The sequence below is a fragment of the Haemorhous mexicanus genome, chromosome Z, assembly GCF_027477595.1.
Source record: "Haemorhous mexicanus isolate bHaeMex1 chromosome Z, bHaeMex1.pri, whole genome shotgun sequence".
NCBI lineage: Eukaryota > Metazoa > Chordata > Aves > Passeriformes > Fringillidae > Haemorhous > Haemorhous mexicanus.
In genome coordinates, this window is record NC_082381.1 from 82,208,936 (window position 1) to 82,220,164 (window position 11,229).

Below are 11,229 nucleotides of genomic sequence, written 5' to 3' on the forward strand. Positions count from 1 at the left end.
CAGCACTGGCTGGAAGAGGGAAGGAGCCCCTGTCTGGGGAGAGGTGCAAGGAGAATGTTCAGTGCAGCTACCTGGGACCTGGCACTGGCACTATGCCACGTAAAGTCCATGCGGGAAAGTAGTGTGTGAAAATTGGCACCTATTACAGGAATGCTGCTCTTCCAGACACACAGTAATTTCCTTCCTGACAAACTCTTAGTTCTCTGACTCCCGTGGAGCCACGGGTGTGACTTTGCTCTGGGTGCCACCAGTCTTCCCTCCCCAGGTCCTGCTTCAAGCACTGACCCCACATCAGCAGTAGGTGGGGAGAGGCAATAAAATTCCCTCTTTTCTGGCCTAGAGTTATTTGGTGAAGCAGTGTGGGGAGCACAGCTGAGGGGGTATCTTGGGAAGCTCCATATCAGGAGTGGCAATTAGATTTATACTGACCTACCCCTTGGCTGGTTTATTTACTTGTGCAATCACAGCTAAGACAAATGACTGTCAAATTGACCTGGTCTAGTGGAAGGTGAGAGGGGGTTGGAACTAGATGGTCCTTAAGGCCCCTTTCAACCTAAACCATTTTGTGATTCTGTGAAAACTTTCTCAGCTATAGTCAGTAAGCACTTAGTGAGATTCCTGCTGCTCTCAATCACCCTTTGGGGCAGATGCACTAACCCTTGCAAGGAGTGGTTTGAATTGCTGTGTTATGTTTCCTTGCCTGGTTAACCAGACTAGCAGTTTTTGCCAATCTCTGTTCTGGAGAACTAGCAATCAGCTCAGAAAATGGGTGGATTTGAGTCTTCTGTAGGTTTTCTTATGGGCTGGATGACTTCACCATTGAAATGTCATAACACATTGTGGTTCTGTCTTCTTGCACCATGGTTAACTGGAGATAAGGAGACACCTTTGCTCTACTACTCTCACAGAACCTGTGCCTGGGCTTTTGGAACACTGCTCTTTTATTGGAGGTATTACTTAGGCATGTTCTTTCACTATTGGAGACGTACAAGGTCACAGACAGCCCCATGTCAGCATAGCCCAAATGTTAGCCCAGTGAGGCTGGGAAGTTAGCACTGTCTTCTAAAGAGAAGAAGAAAAGGAGACACTGTGGTTAAAAATGGCTATGGTGATGGTCCCTCCAGCCTTTTCCAGGATCTATGTCCTGGTAATGTGGGTAAGGGGCAACACCTCTGCTGTGGCTGCCAGTACTCTGGATGACCCTTTGATGCAGCTGAGCACCCCAGCCTTGTGTACAGGGCTTAATCCTGACCACCAATTTGTCTGCCAATTGCAGAAAGGGCTTTGCAGGCTTTGGGCTGCTGGGAGGGGGGCCCTTGTCACAGTGCTGCAATGACTGTGAGGGACGAGGGCTGGCAGCCACTCTGTGCTTGCCTGGTTCCAGGGCTCTGTTGGATTCACTCTTCACCCAAGTTCATCCTCTCCTTCTGGCTCATTCTCAAGTGTTTCATCACAGGAAGAGGGTGCTCCTCTTGGCCACAGCTGATCTCACCATCAGAGGGTTTATCCTTAGCTCTGACCTCACTTCTTCTTTTTTAAAGCCAACATTGTAATTCTTCCTTAGGCTCCTCCCTTTGAACGCCAGTTAGGACTGTGCAAGGCTTTCCTCCAGTATCTCCTACAGGAACCATTCACCCTTTCTAAACTTTACTTTCTTTGTCACACTTTTGTCACTTTTATTTCTTTTTCAGAGTGTTCTGACCTGGGTTCTTCAGCTCTGACATAAATCTGATATTTTCATGCTTTGAAGACACACCTTTGTCTTTGGGCTCTTGGAATGAGAGAAAATAGTATTAAGTTGTGCCTTGAGAGATTTATATTAGATATTAGGAAAATTTCTCACAGAAAGGGTGGTCAAGCACTGGAAGGGGCCACCCAGGGAAGTTGTGGTGTCCCCACCCCTTGAGGTACTAAAAACATATGTAGATATTTCATTTAAGAACATGGTTTATTGGTAGGCGTGGCACTATTGGATTGATGGCTGGACTCAATGTTCTTAAAGGTCTTTTCCAACCTAAACAATTCTCTGATTTTGTGAAACCCACTGGAATTTTCTGCTACAACTTTGCAGGACAAATTCACATATGCTTTTAGATACTCCAGCATCTAGATGGATGTCTTTCTTCTGCTGATCATAGAATGATCTTCCTTTTCATTTTATCCCTTTTCATCTCCCCTTCCTACCAATGCTATTTTCAGGGTTGGATTTTTAACTTTTCTGGTCTCACAGATTTCTCTGACCTCCCCAGCCTCTGTCTCACCTCCCTGAAGAGTGTGACTGCTGTGTTATCATCCTTCTCTCCTTCTGGAAACATGGGCACGCTGCAGATGACAAGCACTTCATGCACACCATGAAATTAAAATATAAGAATCAATTTAGAAGGAATCTTGAGAGAGAGCATCTAATCCATCTCTCAGCCCTGGAGCAGTATCCTATCAACTTCTATAATCCCCTAATAAATACTGATCTAGTCTGTTTTTCCAAGCCACCCAGGATGGAGGATCCACACCTTCCCAGGCAATCAGCTTCACTGTTTGAAAATTCCCCCAATACCTAATGTAAATGCCCCACAATAGTTTTTGCTATCCAGCCCTGTTTTTCTGTAGACCTATATGATGTGACTGGGTGTCCCCTGAGCACCTTTATTGTTTTCATCTTCTCTGATAAGTCTTATTTTCCAGGTTTCTTATTGCTGCAGATGGTGCCTCCTCCTTGCTGTGCTTGGTTTCATCTCTAAAAGAGCACATGAAAAGGCTGCAGCTTCACTCCCTCCCTCCCTGGGAGGTAGGAAACAGGTGAGTTTTATATGATTCAGTGAGACTAGTGTGGTCATGCTGTTCAGGGAAAGCCCCCAAGCACTTCACTAATCATTTTAAATGAAAGGGCATGAAATTAAAATCAGCAGAGACAGTCACATCTTCTCATCTTCCTATTTGTATCTGCAGTCCCATATTTAGTCAAATGGCAGAATCACCCCGATCTAGGTACCCCTGCCTGCCTGGGGACATGATTTTATTCTTTGTGAGGTTTAAGACCAATAAGAAATTAATTTAGATCCTGAACAGGCTGCAGTCAGGACTTTGATTTAATTCTAACATATCTACTGCAGCATGAGACCATTTCTGAGCTGAAAAAGAATTTCTGGGTGAAGACATAATTGTCCCCGGTTTCCTTGTGATATCAGCTTTATGGACAATGGGGGACCAAGGCTCTTATCCAGTGGGATTCCCATTCAAATAGCACTGTGGGTTTAGCTAAGTGGTCCAACTGGACTACTCAATGTATTGGGAAAGGTCAAAAGACAACTGTCCTTTGAAGAGGTTAGTCTCTAAAGGGAAAGGAGCGTGAGGGCACTTGAGTTCCTCCCGTCTGTCAGTGCAAAAAGTCCTGGAGGGTCTGTGTCCAATATGGTGCAGGCCAAGAGGATATCTTCAGAGTAGGGTATGGTTTCAATGAGGCAGCACATCCTGATAAAACCTGCACATGAGGCAGGGAGCCCGTGGGCCAATGGCAAGTTGGTCACTGCCGCTTGCCATTAGCCCATCCTGAGATGCCAGGGCATGGAAAACTGCTAAAACCTTACCTAATCTGGGACCAGGCTGTCTTGCAACCACATTGATGCTTTCTCTGTGCTGACTTGGTTTAATTTAAAGCCCAGAAGGACAGTAGGAGACTTCCTTATCAAGCGCCAAGTGTTTTGTATCAAAACCCAAACCCTGGAGTACTGGCTTTGCTGCTGTGACGTGTTCAACCCCGAGAACCCTTGACTGAGCCTGCTCCAAGATGTGCTTTGGCAGTCACTTTGCAAACTGAAGCTGCACTCTAGCTTGGAGAGGAAGTTCACTGCTTTGGCACTGCTGCTTTCCTGCTGTACTGCGGGCATGAGAGCTCCTGACTCTGTGGTGGGAATGACAAAATGGGAAACCAGCCATCAAAAACTCAACCACAGGGGAATTTCCTGGCTGCTCCTTGCTATACTTTGTTTCTTTGGGCCTAACAGTGAGAGCACACCAGGGCTTTTCAAATGGTTTCCTCTCCATCATCCATATGGATGGTGGAGGCTGAACATTGTTCAAAGTCTTTACCAGAGACATACCTGGTATCACCAGGAAAGCCAGTCTTACCCCAGAGCATGCACGCTCTACACAGGGGAAAACCAATCACTTGTGTCAAGAAAAAGGCAACACCTGTGCTTTAAAAGAAAAAGCAAACACTGGTGTTAGCGCCCAGCAGTATATATATGTTGTTCAGAAAACTTCCCCAACTTCTACTTCCCTAAAACACCCCCTTTCCTTCCAGTTTATAAAGCCCTTGTGGCACACAGTGCTTTGTTGGGTGAGACTTGGCAGCTCCCTGTGCTTACTTCCCATCAACATGAGGGTATCCCTTGGGTTCAGCTTCCTCCTGGCTTTCCTGGACCCAGGTGAGTTTTTCACTGTGGGGTTGTGAGACACGAAAGAGGTCTGGGAATGGAATGCTTTTTGTGTGAGGCAATTGCTGCCATCTGAGCCATGAACACCCTCATCTTGGGAGACTTGCACTGCAGAGGGGTGAGGGTGACTGGTCTTGGGGGATCTCTGATCCTATGAGCCAATGTGCAGATGAGGGTGTTGGCACTTGCAATGTGAGCTCACAGTCTGATTTCTGTGGTGCTCACTGGCTGTATAGGCAGGACAGGCATCAGAGTGACTCAGGTTACCCTGAGGCAGACAGACCTTTGGTAAGCTCAATCGATCTCCAGGCTCATTTATTTTACTCATGTTCAGGGCTGTGTGACATTTTGGACATAATATCATCTCAGCTGTCCTTCAGCTCTGCTTCAGAAAAGCACAGCTGTCTGGGAGGTCTTGGGTCACAGCAGATGCCATGACCACTGCAAGGTGCCTTAGCTGGCACCGGGGTTTAGGCAAGTCACACATGCCCTGGACCTGTTAATCTACATGCTGGACTCTGTGGGTGTGTGCCACGGAAGGGATCTGTTTGCTCTCTGTTGAAATACATGCTATTCCTTTCTAAGTGTTTCCTGATGAGTATCTGATATTCTGGTCTGCTCAAAGTGTTCCAGCAGGTATCTGGTGAAATGGTTTCCTCTAATGCCTACAAAGAGGTATACAAAGAGATAATGCTTACCGAGAAAGTCTGCAGTTAGTACAGAGTACAAAACAGAGTACAGCCAACCTGCTGGCAGCTCTTGCTCCCCAGCCACTCGGGTGCCCTTATTCTCTACAAAGAGAGAATCTGGGGTCTGTGAATCCAGGAACACCTGAGTGCCTGCCAGGATGAAGGAGTTTGTAGGGCTGCTGTCATCAGCAACTCTAGAAAAGCCCAACAGAGATTGCACAATGAAACATAAGGGAAGAGAAATGTGAAAAGTGCTGATCAATGCTGAAATCAAACATCAGTGAAAGAGGAAGTGAGATCCCTTATGACTGCTGCTCAGGAATGTGTCCCCCTCTCCCTAGGGACCTGTCTTCAGTGTGAGATATGTCACAGCATGGGAAAAAGCTGCTCTGGCCCCATGAAAGCCTGCACTGGTGGTGAAGACACTTGTGGCATTATTCTGCATGAAGTCCTAATAGGTGAGACAACCTCTAAGCCAGTGTGGCTTTCAGAGTGGGGCTGGCTTGGGGACTTGTCCTTCTCTCCCTGCTTCTGTCACTGGTAGTATGGTCCATCCTTGGATAACCTGTTCATTTTTCTTTTACTGACAGATGACCCAGAGATCAGGATAGTCTGGGATAGGAAAAGCTCTTTATTCTTCTACTTCGAGAAGCAGTTTTCTACTGGGAGGGTTTGGATCTTAGTTGTGGAGGGAAGGACCAAAACCTCTTAGTGGGAGGAGACACTGGCTTTTAATTCTGGTGAGGGTGAGTAGTTGAGTCAGGAAGTTGGGAGACTGAACCATGACTTACAGTAAGGTGCTGACACCTAGTACTGGGGATGCACTGGTGATGTGTGGAGAGAGAAGCTTGCCTGTCCTCAAGCAGGGATGGGGACACCATGCAATCCTGGAGTGCCACCAGGTCTGAGCTATCACTTTATCATAGTGATCATCATCATCATCATCATCAATCAGTTTAGGTTGGAAGAAACCTTGAAGATCATCTAGTTCCAAACCCTCTGCCCTGGGCAGGGAGGCCTTCCACTAGTTCAAGTTGCTTAGAGCCCCATCCAACTTGGCCTTGAACACTGCCAGAGATGGGAGACCTCCAGCTTCCCCTGGCAACTTGTTCCAGCGTCTCGCCACTCTCACTGTTTAGAATTTCTTCTTGATTTCTAATCCTAATCTGCCCTCTTTCAGTCTGATGGCATTCTCTTTAGCCCTATTAGTTCATGTCCTTGTCAAAAGCCCCTCTCCAGCTCTCTTGTAGCTCCTTTAGGCACTGGAGGTTGCTATGAGGTCACTAGAGGAGCCTGTCCTTCTCGAGGCTGAACAACTCTTTCAGCTTGTCCTCAGAGGAAATGTTGTCAAGCAGTAACTATGCCCCTGCAGCTGATAAGTCAAAGCTGGTGCTGAGCCCTGACATACCTGGACACTCAGTTGTGTTAGAGGCATGGCCTCAGTCGTTGCTCAGCCTTAGTGATGTGATTGTTGCCTTTTAGACCAGAGCCCGGCTCATATCCTACCAGCTTTGGTGCTGGCAGCTCCAGTGCCTGCCTTCTTCTGCTGCTGCACCCACCTTTCATCCTTCAAGCACTTCAGCAGACTCAATTCAGCTGTTCTGCTCCCCTTTACACCTTCTGGGCTTGGCTGATGGGGTAGACCAGACTTGCCCATGTCTTGTGGCTGGGATGGACTGTGCACTCTGCAGAATTTACACAGGCTGAGCAAGCCTGTGCTATGGGTCAGAGGCATGTGTCACACCATCATCTCTGCAGTGTTCTGGCTCACTGGTGATGCTTCTCAGGGGGCTCAGGGGACCCTTTTAGGCCCTGGGACAGCTACCTAGAAGATGGTACAGGAACCAGTGGGAGGGGAAGCGAGTTACTTTGTGTTGAATGACTTGGCATTGCCTTCTGCTTCATGACAGGGGGGATGGCCATCTCTTCATCCATCAAGTCCTGCCTGCCATCCCACATCTGCCACCTTGGTCCTGTCACCGTGAACTATGGGAAGGTGAAAGCAAAGAGCCACTTGGTTTGCTGCACGGGCAGTGACTGCCAGACCACCTCCGTGTCGTGTAAACCATTTATTTTCCTTATAGCCCATCCCCTCTCTATCTGATCCATCCCATGGTGAGGCCATCACCTGTGTTATTCCTCTCATTCCCTTATTGAAGCCAGCTACAGACCATGTCTTTCATTCCAGTGCCCCCAGATAATGATGTGCCCAATGGATACCAGTGTCCTGCCTGCTACAGTGTGGACTCCTTTCAGTGTGGTAGTGAAGTTGTAAACTGCACTGGATCTGAAAACCAATGTGTTGACCTTGCTGGGTTAATGAATGCCGGTAACTGCCTATCATTTGGGGCTGTTTTTCATCTTTTTGGTAAAATGGGTGAAACTAGTGTAAGATAAAGCTCTACTGAGATAAGAATGGGCAAAAGGTGTGAAATAAAAAAAAGAGGAAGATACAAGGAACTTAAAGCTGAAAACTGAAAACTTCAAGCTGATCAAAGGGCAGGCATTGCTTTCCTTTCCTTCTTCCCAGTCATGCATGGATAATTGCTGGACTTCTTCATAACACAGCATAACTGAGATCAAGAGTGGATCGGGTTTCTTGGGGCAATCTGGTACATGGGTGTGTAAGAAACTTGACCAAGCCCCTGAACCTGCTGGCCCTAGCCAGATGTATGAGGATGAGTCTGGATCAAAGCCAGTTGCCAGCTCAGTGGAGGTTCAGATGGAGCTTTGCAGAGACACTGCTTTTCCGTGGGGTAATACCAGTCACATGGGACAAGACACAGTTGCAGTGGTGGTTCTGCATGAGGAAAGCTGGGGCCAGATCCCCTGCCTTGAACTCCAGCCTTTGAACAGCTCCATCAGAAATCTTTTTCCCACCTTAGGTCCTGAAATTAGAGAGAGGAAAGTAGACAGCAATTTTTCTGGTTACTCTCCTTTCCACCCCTGCTGCAGGTAAAAGACTTCCACCTGTCATGGCACACCTGTGCTCCAGCAGGCAGGACAAAACCCATGGAAATAAAGGGCAGAAACAGCAGCTGTAGGAGCAGACTGAAAAACAATTATCTTGTATATGGTTATGGATGAAGTTCCTTTGAGTTGATAATATTGCTAGGTGATGATGTGATGCCTGAAGGTCCTTCCTATAGACTTTATTAATGTGCTGTCCAAACCCTGAATTAGATCATGTTTCACAGAGACAACATGAAGGAAAAAGAGAATTTTCATAGTCACAGCAATGAAAATAGAGTGGCAAAATTAATTCAGTGTACGACTGAAATAAAAAATCCTCCCAACTTGTCTTAACTTGATTGATCAGCCACTGTGAATGGAGAAGGCCTGTGCAGTGTGATAAACTGTGCAGAGAAAGCAGCAGTGTAGGGGAGCACAGAAGGTGAGGAGCTAATGAAGTGCCTTTACCTGTTATTTGTATTTGAGATAAAATTGTCCTACAAAGTATTCCAGATCTCCATAATCTGCACAGCAGACACATGAGCAGCACTAGCAAAAGCAAGCAACAGGAGCAAGAATATCTGAATGGGGAGTTAGGCACTCAGCACCTGCTCAGGTCTCCTCTTGCAAATGCTCCAGTGGTGGCAAAGGACAAGTTCAGGTTTCAGTGGGCCTGTCAGTAGGTTTCTCTCTTGGTTTGGCTAAAATCCTATAAAGACTTCAAGAATGAATTTCTCTTAATAAATAGCTCAGGCTGTATTGTCGTTGAGACTTCTCAACTCCATGTCAAATCTGACTGAGAGAAAGTCGTCCAGTTTGAATGTCATGAGAGGGTCAGAGAGAGAAGGAGACAATGAATACCTGGTGTCCTGTTACACAGCCCTGGTTTCTTTAGGAACCCAAAGTATGGGCAGAAGAATCTTTAAATGTGAGAAAGAGAACTACTTAAGACATTTTCACTTTTTAAATTTAAATGGTTACAATTTTTAAAACTCATCTTTATTTAGCAGAAAGAAAGAAGGCAGACCTTAAATCACTTATATTTCAAGTCAACTGAGATGGCCTTGCTGTTTCCTCAGCTTTGTTCAGCTGACAGTGCTGGTGGGTTTGGAACCAATTGGATGTAACAAATGGGCAGTTCTTAGCTTGGAAATGGGGACTGCACTGGCCAGGGTGGGATTAATGTTGGGGATTGGATCCCCTGATACATGCCATGTATTTCTTCTATTTCCCCTGCACAGGTGGACTGTCTCTGAAAGCTGCCATGAAGGGTTGCACCACCATTTCTGAGTGCAGTATGGTAGGAGATGGAAAAAACAGCCTGGGGATGATGGACATAAAGTTGAAACGGTTCCAATGCAGACCAGCTTCTGCTATGTACAGCGTGGTGCACAGTGCTGGGGTTGCCCCTCCACACACAATCTTCCTTCCTGTCCTATCAGGATTCATCCTGGAGAAGGTACTTTTCTGACTCTCACTAGTGCTGGGTTGAGCAAAACCCACAGCAAACACCAGCAGTGGTTTGCAACTTAGTCCTTTTTGCTGTAACTTCTTCTGCATGGGGATTTTATTTTCAGATTAGCTTTTCTTTTATATTTTCACAGATTAAAGACAGCACTTACACTTCTTTTGTTTCCTCATTGATTTAATCTCATTTAAACCTTTATCAGTTCAATTGTGGTTGGTTTTGTGTTGCATTCTCTCAGTGCTTTGTCCATACTGAGACCATATGAGACTGTGAAAAGCCTTCAAACCCTTCACAAAAATTGGGTGCTCTCAAGCCAGCCCTAGAGTCTACATCCACTATCTCAGTATAAGTGGCAACTTACAAAAAACACTTTTCCAGGCTCTGAAAAGGACTGGACATGAGCTCCTGAGAGGTTCACTCCAAGTAGAAATGTCACTTGCCCCTTTTTCCAACCCTTGCATCTAGTTTGTCCAAGTAGGAGGAGTCCCTCAGCTCATAGGGTTGATTCTGCCCTAGGCTACAAATAGTATTTGCTTCAGAGTATAAGACACTGCAATAAGCAAGCTGCACCTGGCAAGAAGTTGTCTTACTGGATACTCACCCATTTAGTCTTAAGTTTGATGATTATATGGAATAAATGCTTATGTGGGGAACTTCTAATTAAGGTAGCTTTCCATGGTGACAGATGGCTGGGAGTCCGACTAATGGGAAACTTCAGCTTAATTCTTATTTCCTCTCTGCTGGCTGAACTACACCCACAGCTTGTGCAGCCTTCCCACTTCTACATTTGCCACCCCCTGATTATTCTGCCCCAGCCACCCCTTGCCTCATGGGCATCCTTGGGTTGGTATCACACAAAAGCACTGAAGAAAATCACCTTGTCAGGCAGCATTGCCATACCTGGGAGTTAGTGCTGGCTGTGAGCTAAAGGATGGGGTGGTGAGAGTGGTGAGAGATGCTGAGGTATACAGTTAGCAAAATTCAACATCTCCCTGTGTGTCTGCTCCCAGATGAACAGCCCAGTTTGGAGCAGACTATAGGACTATTAAGCAAAGTTCATGGTTGCATCTGCCCCTAAAAACCCCAGCTCAACAGAGCAAGCACACATTTTGGGCACGGAGTTTCAGGGATCAAGCAATGCAATTTTATCTCCTAGTTCAGTGCTAGGAAAGCCTTGGCTGCAGAAACCAGACCACAACATGTGGCAGTAGTGAGATGACTACGCCTACATGTGTATGCATGAATGTATGTGTGATCAGCTTATAACTAGCAGCATGGGGACTGAGTGTTCTTGCAGTTTTTGTCTCCCCTGACTTTCCCTTCTTCTCAAACAGGTGGAAACTCCTTTCTTTCCGGTATTCCCACCAAATTATTTGGGACAAAATGTCACATTATCTATTATAATAAAGGGGTGTGGGTCTGAGAGTGAAAATTAATTTTTGAGGTAGGGAGTGAACTGATAATACAGATTTAATGCAGGGAAAAGAGGCCGGTTAGACTCAGTTAATTATTTGCAGAGGCTGTACGATTACAGCCTGGATGTTGGAGAAGGAAAACAGCTCCCTCTTCATGGTGTAGCCATATACTGATACTGCAGTGACCCACTCATTCAGCATTTTTCCAGATCTGATAAAATCCTGGAATTAAAAAAATTCTCTATCTATGTAAGTACATTACCCCTGAACAC

The 11,229-nt window shown here is 46.1% G+C and overlaps 1 protein-coding gene across 1 annotated transcript; it reads left to right on the top strand.

The window, feature by feature from the left end:
* The first annotated feature begins 4,267 nt into the window (after positions 1-4,267).
* LOC132341954 (phospholipase A2 inhibitor NAI-like) lies at positions 4,268-9,701 on the top strand. The gene is made up of 5 exons (XM_059874124.1): positions 4,268-4,424; positions 5,464-5,580; positions 7,033-7,182; positions 7,311-7,451; positions 9,316-9,701. Exons 1-5 carry the CDS (start codon positions 4,376-4,378, stop codon positions 9,543-9,545), a joined length of 687 nt encoding a protein of 228 aa, XP_059730107.1. The 5' UTR covers positions 4,268-4,375; the 3' UTR covers positions 9,546-9,701.
* Positions 9,702-11,229: the final 1,528 nt, after the last annotated feature.

Coding starts and splice junctions, on each gene's coding strand:
- LOC132341954 (XM_059874124.1), top strand. CDS start 4,376: ATGAGGGTATCCCTTGGGTTCAGCTTCCTCCTGGCTTTCCTGGACCCA. Junction 7,183..7,310: donor CCAGACCACCTCCGTGTCGT/GTAAACCATTTA, acceptor CTTTCATTCCAG/TGCCCCCAGATAATGATGTG. Junction 7,452..9,315: donor TGCTGGGTTAATGAATGCCG/GTAACTGCCTAT, acceptor TCCCCTGCACAG/GTGGACTGTCTCTGAAAGCT.